This window comes from Perna viridis, chromosome 6, assembly GCF_037379345.1.
Source record: "Perna viridis isolate PV_CMFRI_1.1 ecotype Kerala chromosome 6, ASM3737934v1, whole genome shotgun sequence".
Taxonomy (NCBI): Eukaryota; Metazoa; Mollusca; class Bivalvia; order Mytilida; family Mytilidae; genus Perna; species Perna viridis.
The window spans coordinates 15,484,540-15,504,289 of NC_142450.1; the positions used below are offsets into that span (position 1 = coordinate 15,484,540).

At 32.2% G+C, this 19,750-nt stretch overlaps 2 protein-coding genes across 4 annotated transcripts in view; one reads left to right on the forward strand and one right to left on the reverse strand.

Annotated features, from left to right (window-relative positions):
* The window catches only part of LOC148613816 (activating signal cointegrator 1 complex subunit 3-like), a 204,081-nt gene that overhangs the window by 180,385 nt on the left and 3,946 nt on the right, over positions 1–19,750 (forward strand). The window contains exons 36-42 of the mRNA XM_088587463.1: positions 12,847–12,958; positions 13,868–14,002; positions 14,374–14,429; positions 15,857–16,031; positions 16,482–16,633; positions 17,688–17,841; positions 18,608–18,722. Of these exons, the coding sequence (XP_088443589.1) occupies positions 12,847–12,958; positions 13,868–14,002; positions 14,374–14,429; positions 15,857–16,031; positions 16,482–16,633; positions 17,688–17,841; positions 18,608–18,722 (899 nt within the window). The remainder of the gene's footprint in view (positions 1–12,846; positions 12,959–13,867; positions 14,003–14,373; positions 14,430–15,856; positions 16,032–16,481; positions 16,634–17,687; positions 17,842–18,607; positions 18,723–19,750) is intronic.
* Positions 3,222–9,159, reverse strand: LOC148613821 (uncharacterized). 3 transcript variants are annotated; one of them, XM_088587458.1, is made up of 7 exons: positions 9,003–9,159; positions 8,242–8,369; positions 7,226–7,516; positions 6,338–6,673; positions 4,721–5,080; positions 4,250–4,331; positions 3,224–3,478 (listed from the first exon to the last, which is right to left on the reverse strand). In XM_088587458.1, the coding sequence occupies exons 2-7, from the start codon at positions 8,303–8,305 to the stop codon at positions 3,403–3,405; spliced, it is 1,209 nt and encodes a 402-aa protein (XP_088443584.1). In that variant the 5' UTR covers positions 8,306–8,369; positions 9,003–9,159; the 3' UTR covers positions 3,224–3,402. The 3 variants fall into 3 exon arrangements, with proteins under 3 accessions (XP_088443587.1, XP_088443584.1, XP_088443585.1); XM_088587459.1 differs by having other exon boundaries at positions 8,242–8,376; positions 9,003–9,155; XM_088587461.1 differs by lacking the exon at positions 9,003–9,159 and having other exon boundaries at positions 3,222–3,478; positions 7,226–7,512; positions 8,242–8,368.

The following is a 19,750-nucleotide window of genomic DNA, read 5'->3' on the forward strand; positions in this document are numbered from 1 at the left end:
AGTGTATGTTTGTGTTTATCATTGTGGTTTACTTGTAGAGTGATGAAGAAATGAAATATGTTGTTTTGTATTTTTTCTCCTGTTTCCTTGCTTTGTTTTTGTTTTTTTATTTTGTTTTTTTTTTCAGCGATTGATTTTTATTTTTTGCTTGATTTCAGCTCATGATAATTTTTGAGTTTTGTTTTAACTTGATCATGAATGATTTTGCCGTTTCTTTTCAAATTAAGTGATAAAGAAGGGAAATTAAAAATAGGTCAAATATTTTTTTCTATTCTGTGTCTTTATAGTAGCCACATTACTGTATTACCAAACAGGTCAACTTTTTAGTGCAATAAGATTATGCATTGTGAATGTCTTAATACATGTTAAACCTCATAATTCATCACAAAATTAGGTAAAACATGAAGGAACTAAATAACATTTTATCTAAACCTGGAAAATGATTACTCCCTTTCATTTAAAAAAGTACATGTAAAATTTTGGATAAACTAAAAAAATGAATAAAAAATATTGGAACAAATATGCCATAACAATCCAGTCATGATGTTTAAGAAAAGCCAAGCCTCAGAGGCTTAAAGTCAATTTTTGTACGTGTACACATTGTAAGGGCACCGTAAATTGCTATCAAACAGTTGATGGTGGCTTTTAAAAGATATGTTGACTTTCAGTATGATATGTATTGATCGTTAATTTCCTGATTGTTTCAATTTCTACAAATCAAGTTGGTGGTATAGTGGTATGTAAAAGAGCGATAGACTCATTTGCAAAATGTCTTCAATACATTACTTATATTGAGAAGATTCTTACAAGTCTTGAATGATCTATAAGGAAAAGACAATACAAAACATGGTAACATTGAATGGAAAACACAACGATGGTTCTATTGCAGAATGCTGAATTACTACCCCCTTCCCCCTTCAAATAATGATAATAAAAAAAAAAAAAAAAACAAACAAAACCTTCGAATAATAAAAACAAAACAAAACAAAACAAAACAACTACCCCCTTCCCCCTTCAAATAATAATATTAAAAAAAACAAAACTTTCAAATAATAAAAACAAAACAAAACAAAACGGAAAACAACAATAAATCAAAGACTGAAGTCTTCGAAGTCGTTAATCATCAAATATTCCCTGTCACTGATTTTGGCATACTTCAAACATCTGAAATGGTACAAATGCAATATGCTCTATAATCGCGGGACTTCCACTGAAATTTTGGTTCCCTATCAATAGTAATGAACTCCTGTGTTTGAATCGGGAACTGGGTTATATTACATAAATTCAATGCTAACTGATCATTTTATCTTTTAATGTAAACTTCCCATTCTAATACAAGCAAAAAAACACCCATAGACATGTGTATGATATGTTTTAAAAAAGGTATGTCGTAGCGATCTTTGGGTTGCTTATGATATTGACCGGGAACCAGTTTATGAACCAGATTTGGCAGTTGGCAATGAATATTCATAAATATCGGGTCATGCTAATGTATATGACTTGTATAGTCTTGTAACTAGTCTCAGTGCCTGAATCAGAAACCGGGTATGTCCAAAGCTTACTGATCATTTCAAGAAAACTTCCCATTCTTATACAAGCCATAAACACACGTAGAACACACCTGTATGATATTTAAGAGGTACATTTTTATCTCACATGAATCTGGAACTACAATGCTTTGGTGGTGAACACAGCGAAGATCTGCTGGATTATGTGGCTTATGATTGCACATTAATGCAAATCATATGTGAATATTAAATACAGAAATTACGAGTGCAAGAAGTCGCTAACAATATTAGCGACTTAAAAACAAAGAAAAAAAATTATTGCTCTTTTATGATTAGGAGTCACTACTAAAAGTCTCTGTCTTGGACACAGTTGATACTGGTAGGCTTGAATTAATAATAAAATGTTAAAATGGGATTCCATGCCTTTCTGTCTCTTTTGGGTTAAAACAATATCAAAAGATTAATGAAATAAAGTGGACAACAACAAAGACAAGCTGCTAGACTGATCAAATTATTTCGTTTAATTTAGTGATTTGTCAAAAAATGCTTAGATAAAATCCCTGTTGTATTTATTCTGAGCTTAACCATTTAGGGCATCACTTAGCATCCACCAAAATTTGGAATGGTCAAATTTTCTTGTACCTAATTCTCCAAATTTTATACCCGTCAAAATAAAATCACTATACTGTGTCTCAGTAACAATTCCGATGCTTTACAACACGCAACCTACCAATCAATCAATCAATCAATCAATCAATCAATCAATCAATCAATCAAATTCATTGCTTTACAGGACAAGAATATGAGATAATTACCAAAAAATAGCTGAAAAATTGTTTTTTATTTTTATTTTTGTTTTTGTGTTTGTGTTATGTTTATTTATTGACGTATTTTCGCAGTGGATCCTGATTTAATTTAATGCCTATTAGTAAGCTGATAATGACTAGATTACATGACAATATACCGAATTCCATTCACTGTGTTTGGTACAAATACATTAGATAAAGATAAAGCACTTGAAAACTCACTGTGATCCATTAAGTTCAATTACATTACATGCATTTCGCATATGATACATTAACTTTTAATATGTTTCTTTGAATGATACAAGCTCCTTTGGCAGAAGCCGGTTAGAAGCACTAATTCAAGCCAGCCCATGTGTATCATCTTTGCAAATTCATAGACAATTTTATATGATGTTGGTAATTAAATCTAATTCAATATCTCCTATTGGTGAAAAACAGATCCTAATTAAATCAATAAAATATCTGTTTATTGATGGAGAACATATGACTGTTGGGCAGCACTACAACTTCTTGTACTCTCCATATACAATTTATTGCTTTTTTTTGTCATATAGAATTACAGGTGAACTTGGCATGGATTTTATTGAGAAACGCTACATATATTAACTTCTTTTTATATAATCTTTATTTTTAAGCAGCCTTTTTTGTTTTTGATTTTATTTCTGAAACTTTCACAATACAATATTGTGCACTTCCTATCCCCCCCCACACATTTAATTGACTTTTGGTGTTATCTATATGGTTTCTGGGAGGGTGTATCTTCTAGTGTTTTAAGTGTATGTTTTTCCAGTTATTTATGTTTTTTTTGTTTTGTTTTTTGGGTTTTGGGTTTTTTGTTTTTTGTTTTTTTGTTTGTTTGTTTGTTTGGTTTTTGTTTTTTTTTCTTTGGGGGGGGGGGGGGTTATTGCACCCTGGTGGGGGGGGGGTATTGTTTGCTATTTTGCTATTTTGCACATATTATAAACGACACAGCACATGCAAGTATACTTTTTTTGTTTTTTTGTTTATTTCTTCTTTTGGTTTTTAAAGGAAATACAAGTATAAGAAATTTAAATAATTCATGTAGAATTTGCTCTTGGTTCCCCAGTTTAAAACTGATAAGCTTGGTAAATTTCCTTATTGTTTTCTTCAATGTGGAACCTTTCTTCTCTTGGGTGGTTCTTTCTGAAAAAAAGAAAACAAGAGTTGCAGAATTTATTGCAGAAGATTAAATTGATATGAAAAATACCAATAATAAATATCAATGCTTGATAATTAGTCAGAATTATAGTTGATGTATATATTTATGGGCATATATATTCTATCACATGTTATTTGAAGCTTATGTATACAAAGAAAGATAACTCTAATATGATAACAAGTAAATACTACCTGTGGTGCACTAGATATTCTCTATCATTTAAAAGCAGTTTACAAATTGAATGTCATGAAAGTGATTTCTATGTTCATCTGATTCCATTTGGAATAAATTTGTTTTTTTACCCCCCCCCCAAAAAAAAAAAAAAAAAAAAAAATTGGTAAGGGGGCTTATTACACTGTTCATAGCCAGAAAACAAAACTTGACATGGTGATAAAAAATAGGTAATGAGGCAGGCTTCTTCAAAAGAAATGAGGAAAGGGACTGTGAATAGAGAAATTGTCTTTAGTTGACCTTAGTAACCTACAATACCCTTTTTCTAATGGTAATTATTTGTCAATAAGAGGGAATGAGGCAGGATGACAATTCACATGCATTGCATTAAAAGGAGGTCATAGCAGGTACAGACCCAGAAAGTGGAAATGAGAAAGAGAAGGGGGCTGTTCCTGCCTAAGAGGTTTTCCTATTTTGCGTAGACATTATAATTTTCCAACAGAAAGTGTGTGTGTGTGGTGGGGAGGGGGGAGGGGTCCCTAAGGAGTTGGATCTTTGAATCTGCCACTGTATAGCATATTTACCTGTATATGAATATGCCAATGGACAAAGATATTATAATCACTATTGTGAATACACAGACTGTCACAATGATTACTCTGATGTCTAAAAATGGATAAATAGTTGACTTAATGATGAAACATTTGCTACATTAAAAGAGTAAAATTCTAATGATGTACCATATTTACAAAGGTATTTATTGGCTTCTATTGAGGCTTTAATTATTAACATTTGTAACTGTTACACCAAATAATGAAATAGATTAGATCTTTATATGGAATTTATATTTTCTAAAAGAGTATTTAAAAAAAAACTATATTTTATTGTTTCTATTTGTTCAATAGTCAATCTGATTGTACAAATGTACTTTAAAAATTAAATAGGCTTAAGCTTTTCTCCAACTAAATAATTTAATAAAATATAAGAACAATAGATTTCATTCAAATTGCAAAATCTTATCCAAATCTATTTATATAAAAGTTATAACTATATACCTGTATCTTCTTCATTCCTCAGTTCTCTGCTGTTATCACCCTTACTGGCATTTTGTCCAATACTTGATGAGACAAGTACATAACTTGAACTTCTGGTCACCTGTACAAGGTCTGTTTGATTTGGTTTTGCTGTTGAAATGAGGTCAACTGGATTCGTTGATGTAAACAAATATGTTGTGTTTCTGAGCCAGTTGCCATCGGTGGATAATAATTTTGATTGATTTATTGTTGTGTAAACAAAATCTGTTTGTGAAAATGAAACTGATGATTGGGTCCAATTTTCAGATTGAAAACTTGAATATAGATCTGTTGTTGATGTTGGTAAAATAACGGGCTGGTCCATACAGGAAATTTTCATTCCTGAAGAAAAAGTAGATTTGAAATAATATATACTATTTTTTCAATGGTGAATTTACTGGTCATGGATTTTATTAAGTTCAAGAACTGAGAGCAATATTTGCTGAACTGTAATAATAATGCAGGCAAAATGCAGATTTTGAGATTCAAAATGTTTTTTCGGGGGAAGTTTCTCTTGTAATTTTTCCTATAAGCATGAATAGTTACTATAATTTTGAAACAATTAACATGGATTGCTTTATAAAGAGATTTATGGCTTATATTTTTCCAATATTTTTATTCTACACCTATAGATTATCTTGAATGAAATAAAAAATTTCAAAAAAATGTTAGTCTTGATGTCACAACAACAGAAAGTTGCTATATTCTATAGGTGACTCAATGTCAATTAAAAGTGCAGTACCTGAACCGATTGGTGCAACAAAATTTCGATCGGTCATCGGTCACCGATCAGTTTCAGGTGACCACAGAGCGGTCACTGTATTTTATGGTTTATATTAATTTCTTTGTCAATTTTACGCATATTCACATAATGTAATAGATTTAAATATCAATTTATACTTTTGTTTTACATTTCTTTAATTTCAAACAGATCTCACACCATTTTACATAAAAAAAATGCGATCTGATTGGTCACCAGTCATCGAACTGTCAGCGATCAATCAGTCAATGGTCATCGATCATTGATCAGTTTCCAGTCAGTCATTGATCCGTCAAACCGATCCATTAAGCCGGCGATTGAATCACGTGACCACAGAGCGGTCACTGTATTTTACGGTTTTTATTTATTTCTTTGTCAATTTTACACATATTTACATAATTTAATAGATTTAAATATCAATTTATACTTTCATTTCAAACAGATCTTACACCACAACAAAACTGCGATCAGATCGGTCAGCAGTCATCGATCTGTCAGCAATCAATCAGTCAACGGTCATCGATCTGTCAAATCGTTTTGCGGATCGGTTCAAGGACTGTATACCATGTATATATTTTGACTGCTCACGTAGATCAGCAGCTGTATAGAAAAGTTCATTTTGTTGATGTATTTGATTCACGGGTTTCAGTTTTCTTAATTTTTCTGTTGATTTTGACTTTGGTTAGTGATTTCATGGATTCTTTTAGGTTTCTTTAGACCATTTTAGGTTTCAATTAAATTTAAATTTGAATTTTGTCAGGTTTGACCAAACCACAAAAATCATGAAAATTTGCACTTCGTGAACAAATAATCTTCCACAGAAATTCAATTATACTGACCCAACCCTGTAAGTTCCATCCAGAGTTTAAACATAAGATGTCCATAACTATTTTCCAGAATTAATTTCACATGGTTCGTATTTTGAAAAAGTATCTCATTCCTTATTCCTACACCACCGACGTGTACAATTGCCTTGTCAGTCACAAAATATAACACAATTCTGCTGTCAGCTGATTTTCCATACTCGTAAATTTGTGCAGAGATGTTTGTCCCTGTGACATTACATTGGCATTTGGTGGGGTTAAGCTGGTCTTGGGGATAGTTTGGAGACTTCAGGAACAGTCTACTGTTGTATAGCGAACTGTATGGGCTGCAAACATCCACCATCTGATGTTCTGTAGAAAGAAGTTCTATGTTTGTAGGCTTAAATCATGTATGCACTTAGGCTTGTTATTTTTTAGATGGAAGTTAATGTGTTGCTTAGAAATAGGGCCCAGTCTCATAAAACATCTCAAATTGAGAACTTTTTCAAGTATTTCACCAACTTAAATTTAACCAATTAGAAGATCTGAGAAAAAAAACTCTAGATTTGAGAAAATTCTCAATTTGAGATTTTATGAAACCCAGGCAAGATTTTGTTAACTGCTGATGGGGAAATGGTGACTTGTTTCAAATTGGTCATTTGGGTTCGGGGTAGAACAACAAAACTACCGTAGTTTATTTAAAGGTCCTTGACCACCTTTTCATGTCATATGATATGGGATTATTAACATTTTCCTAAAAAAAGTTACTAGGTTTTTCATGGAAGAAATTAAATGTTCCATGGAATTTCATAGATTATTAGAATTCCATACACCTGGTGAGTACAAAGTCTACCCAACAGTTTAGACAAAAAAGGTCTATATGAAGTGTGATGGAGTTACTCTGGGCAAAATCTTCCGACTTACTTGATACACAGTTGTAATGGACAGTGACAGATGTAGCATTTTGGTTACCACAGAGTTCTATGGTGTGCCCAGAGGGTACTAGAAAATTACATCTACTGTAGCCATTGCAGTACTTGGCACTGATTGGTTGGATGATCTCAGCCTGGCTGCAGTGATCTGGGTTAGTGATGCACTTGTCATCTGCACTGTAGGAAAACTGATCATAAAGCACATGGATGATATAGCTTTCACTTCCACAGTATAGGGAAAAAGTCTTCCCACTGCATTCTGTTGCTGTCATTGCAGCTCTGGCTGAGAAAAAATTAACAGTCATTTAATTCTTTCTAATTACGCTTATCTATTAGCCCTATGGTGATCACAACTGGCTTTCGTATATAATAAGTAGATTTATTAAACTGTACTGCTATCTGTCCATCTGTTCACAAGTCTAAGATTTTGATACAATGATTTTCTTAATGGAATGAAGTTTTTTTTTATTGCTTTCTATATTTCCTGATTTGTTATTTCAGAGTTGTGCAACTTTTAAGACAAAAAAATAAACAACAAAAAATGGGGGCACCGGCCGGTGCATCGTTTGCTTTAGGACAGCTACTTATTCTCTTTGTTCAAAACTTATCAAAAAAAGATTTTAAAAAATCGACTCCTTATGTTAATTTCTCGCTGATATCCATCTTCACTAAGGTGAAGATTTATGTTAAGATTTTCAAACTAAAGAAATTATTTCTATGTTAAAAAGCCTTGAATTATGAATATTCTTTTCTCCCGTTCTTAGCCCTTGGATCTAAAAAATGAATGTGACTTTTTAACCAACTGGCAGTAAATAAATTTCTGCAATAGGTTTCCTTCCTACATTTTTTCAAAATTTTTCACAGATTTCTTGAGCAAAGTGATTCTTTTTTAGTATATTCTTAATAAAATTTTTGCACTCTCTATGCTAAAATTAAGTTTTTGAAAACATGGTCAGTAAAATTCAAATATCAAACTGAAGGAAAATCTATGTGGATAATAATACTTACTTAGGTCAAAATCTACTGCTAAGGCTAAAACTGCTATCAGAAGATGATGAAGTTTACTGGTCATACTTTAATATTCATTCTGTTATTTGTCAATTTGTTATTGTCAAATCATGATGATGCACAATGACCTGTAAACTTACAAAAATCATTTCACCTATCTTATGCAGACATATTATAAAAACCATTTCATCTAAAATGTGCAGACATATAAAAATCATTTCATCTAAAATGTGCAGACATATAAAAATCATTTCTTTCATGTGCAGGCGTGATTATGGTAAATAAAGACCTTATTTTAAAGGCTTGACATTTTGATAGAAATAATTAAACATTGTCTGTTGACCTGTAAACATATGTTTGATTGTTCTTTTAAATTGTTTATCTTGATGAAATGTAGTCCTTTGTGATGTGACTGCAAAAAAAAAAATTGGTCCAATTTTTGTGTTCTTTTTGCAATCGATCTACTTTTGAACAGTTTGAAACTCTCATTTTTTCCCTCTAATTGCATACATGTGCTATTATGATATTCCTTGGAAAAATATTAACAGCTATTCATATTAATTTTCTTATCACAGGACTTGCCCCCAAAATTGGCAGAAAAAAAAAGCTGCCGTGAAAATGAATAGTTCACAGTTTGAAGGATACAAAGCACTTTTCTCTCTTTGAAGACTGACAGCTTTTACTATAACTATGTACCATAAATGTATATTGACCAAATTGGAAAAAAACCACATTAAATAGCATACAAGTTAAAATCTTACCTAATTAATTGAATATTGAAGATAAAACATACAGCATCAAACATCGAAGGTGGAGATTGGTCTAAAAAATTTCTACTCCAGTTATGTAATATTTTTCTATGGTAAAATCAAGAGACAAGTTAACCCTGACTTTCTGCGTAGATATACTGTTTATACGAACTCTGGTATATTGAACCTCTCTAATGTCGATATTTTAGTCCCTGATGTTGTATTATTACAATGGTTTGCTATCAATTAGAAGCCACAGATGGGTGTTTTATTACTGTCATTGTGTGACAGCTTTTGTCATTGGAAAATTGATAGTAGATGCGTTACAAGTTGTAAAAGAAGATCTATCAGTGACTTGAAGATTTGCTATGGACCTGCATTCGTGTATTGTTCATAGAGAATTGACAGCAAAATGCAAGTTCTTAGATGTAATAACAATGCTTTAGGTATTGGATAATTACATTTTGTACATATGATTTGAAATGGAGTTGCATATTGTATTGTGAAATGGAAAAAAAGAAATATGTAAGTCCTGTGTTGTAACAGAAAATGTTTTAGCTATATTTATGATTCTGGAATGAAAATTGTTAATAAAAATACAATCTACAATTTTAAAAACACATACCGGTATCTTTTTGTAACTGGATGAAGTGCACATAATTGAGAACACAGTTGGAAATAAATTGATGGTTGGTGCAAGATCTAAAGGAATTGTTATACTGGTTCATCTTTTAGTTTATTGAGTCCTTTTGATAAATTAAATTGTTTGTATAAGAACCTGCAAAAAGGTACTAGTGTATTTACACTGGGCAGAGATACAATTTTTTTTATCTTGTTTATGTAAGAGGATAGCCCTTAGATATTTTGATGTACACATAGTGTCATTGACAATTTTGTAAAGTATTCTATACATTTATTCTGTATAAATAGATTTGATATTTCATTAACAGTTTACAAAATTCTTCTTTTTATAGAAAAAAAGTGTATTTTTTATGAATTTATTACCAGTAACTATGTATGATATTTTGGCTTACCTTAAAATTGATTTAGAAAAAGAAAAGCCAACTTGGTGTCTTAGAATGTTAATGGATACACCATTTCTATATAGAGCTACTGCAAGGTTTTGAATTCAACATATTCAGAATTTCTTTTTTGGTTTAATTGGAAACTTCCAAACACTTTAGATAGTAAATGAACACAGTTTAAACATGTTGAATTGGGGTCAAAATGAATGGCAACTAATAAGAAACTCTCTGTATCTATGTTGGGAAAAATGTAACCACTCAAAGTAATATAGATAATGTCAGGTAAATGATGGGTTTTAAATACTACTGAGTTCAATGTTTAATGATGGTCCCATGCCATTGAAGTCAGCGTCATCATTTGTCAAGTCCTACAGTAAGTAATGGATTCTTAAGAAGGTTTTGACTCTGAGTTATTTCCGTTTATACATGTAGGTGTCAATTAAAGTACATGTTTAAAATCTAGTGATTTTTGTCGCTGATCTACAAAGTTAAAGTAGATGGTTTTTTTTTCAGTCTTGTCTGCTTTTTTAAATGACATAATAGATTTGAGGTTTAGACGACAAGTAACTTGAATTCAAAATCCATTCTTGCAGAAAAAGCTTGAATTAATCAATTTCAGTTGTTGGATATATATTTTAGCTTGCCTGGGCCGAAGGCCACCACTTGTCGTCCGTCTTTCGTCATCATCATTGTCGTCTGTTAACAATTTTTCAAAAGTCTTCTGCTCTGGAACTACTGAGAGGAATTATATGAAACTTTGCACAGATGTTCCTTAGGGTATCTTGCACAAAATTTGTGTTAAGATTTTTGATCTGTCAAATAACATGGCCGCCGTTGCTAAAAATCGAGTATTGGAGTCAGATTGTAGTTTTTCACATATATCACCAAAACCGTTAGGTTTAGCCAAATTCTGACTGAGTAAAAGTTTTTAGCATGATGAGATCTATCTGTGTTCAAATTTTCATTTTAATCTGTCTAGCCATTCAGGAGTTATTGACCCTCTTCGGCGTTTATTTGCTATTTTGCTATTTTTAATGTTATTTCTTTCAAAAATCTTCTCCTCTCACCCTACTTGACCAATTGGAATCAAACTTAGTATGAATGTTTCTTGGGCTATCTTGCACAAAAGTTACGTTTAGATTTTTGATCCAACAAAAAACATGACCACAATTACTAAAAATTAGAACATAGGGGTCAGACCAAGGGTCCGGAAATTTTGACAGCCCATGTCGAACATTTTATCAAATTTCAGCAGGTGTTTTTGTCAGTCTTTTACCTGCCTAGATCGAGAATTAACTTTAAAAACCCTGTTTTGTAGTTATTTAAAGATATTTAAAAATAAATATTGGAATTTGTGTTATTCAATCATGTACTCGTCTTTTACAAAATATCTGAACAAGTGAGTGAGTTCGCTTTCGACCACATGTGGACGTTTGACATACACTTATAAACAAAACATCGTTGCTCTCTGACTTTTTCATCACATTGGCAAACAGCCAAAAACTTCTGAGTTATGAAAAAAAATGTTGATTTTTTAAAAAATAAAATCGCGAATACATTTTGTATATTGACTTGAATGGGTTGTAGACTTCTGTATTAAAATGATTCAATCGATGGATTAATAATTACAAACTATGACTGATTCAAAGTTTCAGCACCATGTGCTTTCATTACCACTAAAAGATTGGCAAGAAAATGATGGATTTGTCAATCTTTTTCTTATTTAAATCAAGTTCTAAATGCATGAAAATTCTCCAAGTCACTTCAGTTAATTTGTATACGCAATGGTGCTGCACATGTAGCGTTAATTTAATTATGCAATCAATTAATCAGTTACAGGTGAAATCGCAGTCACAGGTGGCTGCACATCAGCAAATTAATATTGACGTACACCTGTCAAATAATTTCCAATAAACAATTAGGTGACAGGTAGACAGGATGTTTATACAGTAATAGAACTATGCTGACTGTAATTTAAGTGGGTTGACAATTTTTTTATGTCCGATATTGAAAAATGGTCATCGGTCATTTGCAAAATTTGTCGGTCAATGACCGGCATTTTTTACCGTTTCCGGACCCTTGGGTCAGACTGTAGATTTTCGATTATATATCTCCAAACTGTTAGGTTTAGCCAAATTCTGACTTAGAGGAAGAGTGTTCAGCATGATGAGATCTATCTGTGGTCAATTTTTCATTTTTATCTGTTAAGCCATGTATTGATCCTTATGATAAGTCCTACCAAAGTCTTCTTGGGTCAGAATCGTTAGTAAACTTCAATTTAAATTTGTTGCCAATGAAAGACAAAATTTAACCAGGTGAGCGATTCAGGCTCCTGGGTGCCTCTTGTTATAGTTATTCTTCAGTTCATTTAAAAATCAAATAATGCTGTTGTTGTTTGTATCTTGAGTACTGTTGTACATGGACTATAACTTGAGTAAAAGTGAATACTGTAAACGTATTAATTTTCACAGTTTGCTAATTTTTGCGGATTCCGTCAAATGACCATATTTACAGGTATCAATTTTCATGGTTGAAAAAAAAAATGATCATTGTTACATGGTGTTAAAAAACAATTTCACAGGTACTTTTTTTGCACTTTTACAGCTTACTGCGAAAATAGCGAAAATAAGTACACCGCGAAAATATAATATGTTTGCAGTATATCTTTATGAAATTACATGGAGCCGTATCACAAAAGGAAAGCTTGGAATTATTTTGGAGGTTGTGACTTTGAACTGTACGCCCACACTGCCCTGGGGTTCCATCTATTGTTTTCAACTTACTTTAATGACTTACATGTATGAAAAAGAGACAAATATTTCTATTTACAGTTATTACAAGTTAGATGACACAGACCATGATAGTATCAACAAGTTTTTGTCCAGACTGGTGGAGAGAGCTCTGTATGAGCTGGAATGTTCATATTGTTTGGCTATTGGGGAGGTTGGTATTGTAAGATGTGTTAGCTTGCTTAGAAAGCTTGGATCTTGAATCTTGAATGCTGATCTTGAATGCATTATTCGATTTTGAAAACATACTTATGAAAATGGAAGACTTGTTATTTGAAGTAAAGAAACAGATTTTTCAAGCATGTTTAAACTTCAAAATTTCGAGAATCTGGCGAGAATGCTGAAATAGGTAATGGGAAATCTTTTTATCTGGTTCTTTCAAATGTGAATATTTTTTTTTTAAGATTACAACTCATACTTAAGATTCTATCTAAGTAGTTCTCCAGCTAAGAATCATGCAAAATGTGATTCAAGGGTAAAAAGCCTACATATTTTTATTTTTGATACTTTGTTTGAATAGCCATAGTAAACAGAAATTTACATTCAGTTCTTCATATAACCCGTGTTCATAGGAGATAAAAATTATATAGAATGCACTGTAGATTTCAAAATTAAGGGAGGTAACTCTGTAAATGGCACTCAAATACAATAGAATCTATTTAAATTTCAATGTTGATTATCTCCTAAGAGCAGGCAGATTTGAATGAATAAGTACAAAGTTCATAGTATAGACCCATAAAACAACTTAATTACAAAAATAAAAAATATGTAGCCTATTTGGGGTGTATCACATTTTTCAGATTTTGCATGATTATTACAAAGACTGTTACTTAATTTGTATTATGTGTATGAAATGTTCAATCATATATGTGGATTATATTCACTTTTTAATCAAATCTACAAAAGAATTTTTGATATTTGAAGGGGGGATGTGTGGCCTTGATTAAAACAAGAAGGCAAATACAAAGAACAACTGGAGAATCATTAGGTGAACATTGAAACCACAAACCTTTTGATGACATAATGAGATTTTAGCAATGCACATATTTTATTCTCTTTGCAGGACAACAGAACTATAGAGCCCCAAACTTTAGGAAGAATAGCATCCTACTATTACCTCAACCATAACACAGTCCGTATGTTCAGAGATGAACTTCAGCCTGAAAGTAGTATAGCTGAACTTATAGAAATTCTCTCTGTAAGGAAAAAAATAAGTGAAATCTGTCTTAACCAGACATCTTCTGAAGTCCAAGATTGAAGTTTTAATGCATATTTAGTCTGTCTAAATTGAACATTTGCTTAAACTGAAAGAAATCTTTAGTATGAAAGATTTTTATACCCAGCACAAGAAGTGGTGAGGTCTTATGTGATACCCTCTAAAAAGTTGTGTGCCTATCTGTCATCTGAAAGTTTCCAGATGATAACTTCAGAAAATACTGAAGGGTCTTTTTTGATATTCAAACTTGTGTACATATTAAGTATCATAAAAATAAACATCAAGTTCAAATTTCAGCTTATTTTTATGATACCCGCTGTTCACAATTGTTGAAGATATAATTTTTTTTTCAGAATGCCAATGAATATGAAGAATTACCTGTCAGACACAATGAAGACCATTTAAATAGGTACATGGCTTAGAATTTAGCAATTTTTGTTATTTTTGCATATAAATCAAGAGGCCAGTCTCAGTATTCACTGTTTCTATATGCTCACTGATATGACTTATGAATTGATCACAGTATAATGATGAGGAATGCAGTTTGAAAGTGTGTCAAAAATTGATTAAGGTATATGTGAAGTTGAATGGAAACTGTATAATGTTCGTGGTTGCTAATTTCAAAAAGGGGCAAAATAAATTCCATGAAATAATTACTTTTGCTCAAGTACCAAAAGCACCATTTATCATCTGCCAAAATTAAAAACAGCAAAATTTTTTGTGTATGGTTTTGTTTCTACATCATCTAAACCCGCCATATGGTAGGACAGAAATCCACATGATCAATCCCCATCCATGTATTAAATGATTTCTCTTTTTTGAAATATATATGATAAAGGGGTTGGGATTATGATTCATGATTTCGTGGATCGTTATGGTGTATCTATCTGCACCATGAAAACTGATTTATTCAACAGGTCATAGTTTTCCTTTACTTCTTTGTCTACCCCGGATTTGACTTTTTATGAGCAACTCCGCGGGGGTTTCTAGAAAAGCAGAGGACACTTATCCTACCAGTGCACCTACTCCATGCTCCCAGTTAGTAGTGGAGTCTGAGTTGCTCATTTGCTTTTGCTACTTTGTATGTATGATTTTAGTTACTTTATGTTCTTTGTTGTTCTATGTCTGTTTTCCATGTCTGGTCTTTGTCCCTGGATTACATTCTTTTGATTACCGCTATAACCTTGGTTCCCTTGATTACTCTTTCATGTAGAAAGCCTTTCTGTTGTGTGGATATCCTTCTGTAGAGGTTCTATATGGTAAGTGAAATTGATGGATTTTCTTAAAATTTCAAACAAATGTAACAAAGTATCCTCATTTCCTGGGTGCGCAAGTAAATAATTAAGTAGCTGTCTTCCAAGGAATCATGCAAAATCTGAAAAGTGTGATACACCCCAAAAAAGGCTACATATTTTTATTTTTGTAATTAAGTTGTTTTATGGGTCTATACTATGAAATGTGTAATTATTCATTCAAATCTGCCTGCTCTTAGGAGATCATCAATATTGAAAATCCAACAGATTCTAATGTCTTTGAGCACCATTTACAGAGTTATCTCCCTTAATTTTGAAATCTACAGTGTATTCTATATAATTTTTATCAACTAAGAGCATGGGTTATATAAAAATCGGCATGTTAATTTCTGTTTACTATGACATTTCAAACAAAACATCAAAAATAAATATATGTAGGCTTTTTACCCATGAATCACATTTTGCATGATTCTTAGCTGGAGTGCTACTAATGTTTAGTTCTTCTAACAAGGGACAATTTAATCATTTTGATATTAAGTCATTTTAGATTAAAATGAATTGAAAATTATTTTCTCTTTTTTAGTGAACTTGCCAAGAAGTTACCACTGGAGGTAAATCAGCTTGCATTTGACTCCGCCCACGTGAAAACAAATCTTTTATTACAGGCCCACTTCAGTCATGGGCAGGTTTCTCTGCCATCTACAGATTATAATACAGATACCAAGTCAGTCCTGGATCAGGCCATTAGAATATTACAGGTAAGACATATGTAGTCATTGACTCCACCTACATGAAGATACACCTCCCTTTTAATCCAGGAATGAATGAATGATTGATTAGACAATTAGACAATATACCAAGTCAGTGACTCCGTCCATGTTAAGACACACCTACTTTTACACCTACAGATTATGATGAAGATAGTCAGACCTAGACAATTAGAATATTCCATAGTTAGTGACTCCACCAATGCAAAAAGAATTATTTTCTTATACAAACCCTTTTCTTTCATTTACAAATCAATTTGTAATGATATTGACACCATCTTATCATACTAAATGTAACATCACTAACCAGAATTTTAAGGAAAATGATAATTCACCAATGCCTCACTGAAAATATTGATATCTGCAGTGTGACATCAACATGTTTCCTGCCAGATATTTATTATGAAGTAGTCTACATAATACTTTCTTATTCTTTTTCAGGCCATGTTAGATGTGTCTGCAGATGAAGGTTGGTTGGTTACTGCACTACGCATAATACAGTTGGTACAGATGGTAATTCAAGGGCTCTGGTGTCATGACAACAACCTTTTGACCTTACCCCATATGATGCCATACCACTTGGCTTGTCTAAGGTAAGGCAATAAACTTGGGTAACATGTTTAATACAGTCTTTATTTGTAAATTAGTATGAAATATTCGATAACTGGGAAACATGTAATAGTATGCAATTTTAGGTAGTATGAAATTTTATATCACTGTAAAAGTACTTTTATTCGTGGATACCAATTTTCGTGGATTAGGGAAAATGCACAAGTTCGTGGATTCTTGAATTCGTGGTTTTGCAGTTTTCAGTATACACATCAATAAAAATTTCATTTTCGTTGGGAACCAAAATTTGTGGTTTGGCTTACCCACGAAATCCACGAAAATTGGTACCCCACAAACAATAGTACTTTCACAGTATACCCCGCTCAACAAGTAGGTGATATATTTGAATCACATTGTCAGTCATTTTCTCTGTCAGTCCATCCAAATTTTATTACAACTATCTCAGCTGCCAATTGATGGATTGATTACAAATTTGGTGCATGGTTGTACATAGATGAGTCATTTGTTGTGGAAGGAATTTGGCATTTCTTGGGACTTCGCCATTTTCAATCTATGCAACAAGTGGGAGTATACATGTACCTAGTACAACAACATGTACAACTTCATGTTTGAATTTCATTTTTGCTTTGGTATGTTGGATCTGGGTTAAGACAACAAAAAAAGTGAAAATTGGAAGGAAAAAAAAAGATATTTTTCCTTTGCTTTTGAAAGTTAAGGGTGTACAATTGATTTTTTTTTTTCAAATTATTTCCCTTGTCAAATATATAAACTAAAATTGAACTGTAATTCTATATTACTGTTATAATACTTCATTGAGCTTTATTCTCAGAGGCTCTTGATGCTAATGAAAGTTTCCCAATTTGTTAAAAAAAAATGGTTAAAAAATCATACAAAGTATGATAAATATTCCTTAAATAGTAGTAAAGTGTAAGCTATGGCATTTCTGTTCAATATTTCATTGATCAATTGTGTATAATTGTTTTATTCTTGTTATATCCTCTGTCACATGATGTCCATTTGAAGGCAAATATTATATTATATTATTATATATATTATATTGTCAATCCTCCTTTTCAGGCCATGGAGAGGACAAGGGGCTAAAAAGAAAGGATACCCAGACCTGAAGGCCCCTATAGAGAGTCTACCACAGCTGATTGCAGTATGTGATGGCAGGTTTGAAGCATTGAATGCAATGCTTGGAGAGGAAATGGACAGGGAACAACTAGATCAGGTTCGTATACATTGTATTTATAAGGAGACATAATATTCCACGGGTATTGTAAATATAGCAATATTATGGGTTATCAGTCATATCAATTTTTTTTAAAAAGGAGTGTAGGAATTTTATTTGCAACAAATGCAATGACAAAAACATTATGGAAGAACATTGGAATCTTGGTGTACTGCAAGACTTGAAAAATTGGAATTTAAATGAATTTAAATGAAATAGTGGGCCTTACTTAGAATAGACTCCTGCAAACACAGACAATCTGCAATTAAATAGTATCATTTAAATATTATGCTGATGTAGCTCGATGTTTATATAAATGGTTAAGATGGGTACCATGCATGCAGGCTTTATTATGATGGATAAATTGGATGAAATTGCTCCTAAATTTTTAGCATTTCGAACTTACCCCTTTTTTCAGTTAATATTGTTGAACGTACCTACTAAATTACTAAATTTACTAAAGCACTGCCACAGTAGCAGCAAAAATTTGTACACTGTGAAAGATAGTACATTCACAGTTATATATTCCTTCAAGTATAGAGGAGTTAGTAAAAGTATATATACTTTAAACTTTTCTGTTGTCCGTCTACTTTTGTGTCATTTTAAATTTGTGATCATTCCTTAAATGTATAATAATGTTCTTTAAAGGAAATATTCACAACAATTTAGTTTTCCCAATACAGTTCTTCTGTGGAAATCACAAAGATAAAATTGCTGCGAAAATTTCATGATTAAAGTAAATTATATTTTTTTCCCTATTTTTTAGATGTACCAGGTTTTAGGCAAGCTACCGCAGATAGCTGTGAAGATGTCTATAGAAGGCTGGTGGGAAGATGGTTCCGGACAGCAGGAAAAGAAACCAGTATATTCACCAGCACCAGGTATTTATACCCTGTGTTCAGTCCCTGATACAATCTGTATTGGCATGCTAGGCATAACATCAGGTAATGAGGTACAAAGCGATCCATGAATGCACACTAAAGCAGTATTGTGCAATATTGTGTCCAAATGAGTTATTGTATCCATAATGAACTGTAAGTCTCTGTGTTTCATGTGTCAAAAACTAATATTGTGTCCACACTTGTCAACACTCTCCTCAAGTGAACAGAGTTCAACTGGCTGTGGTCATATCAAGATCAGCAAAGCTTCTTATTTTCCACGAAAACTTGTTTTTTCACAAATGTAACCCCAAAATTTCTTGCTTCGATTGGTTCTGCATTTAATTTTATTCACACCCTCTCTAACCTGAAATCCTGGATCTGCCCCTGATTGTTGACAGATAACAGACAGGACTGGTGACTGCATGATTTTTTTTTATCACTTATTCATATTAAATCATCCATGGTGTGATATCTCAGTTATTAAGCCTTCTAAGAAGAAGATGAAAAAAAAACATGATTGTAGAGAAATGTTCTTATCTTGTTGGGCAGTTAAATATTTGTACTGTTCCTCTTTTGTTGTATTTTTGGTCAAATCTATGTTAACATTGTATTCAGCAATAAGAATGATCACCACTCTATTTAAGAATAAGAAGGATTTCAAACAGTAATCAAGGGAACCAAGATTCTAGCCGAATTCATAAGAATGTTATCAAGGGACAAAGACCAGGTATTGAAAACAGACAAACACAACAAAGAACATAAAGTAACTTAAATCATACATACAAAGTAACAAAAGTAAATGAGCAACTCTGACTCCACTAAAAACTGGGAGTATGGACCAGGTGCACCGGTAGGGTAAGCGTCCTACTGTAAAGGTTGTGAAATTTTCCAAGATCTTTCATGCTAGAACAATATTTGTAGAAAAAATTGATAGGTCAGTCTGCACGTTTTTGGAGATCTAAGCATTTGAAATATTGGCAGTAAAAAGATTTCTGTTGATTTTTTTCTTAGGTTTTGTTTCAGTAGGT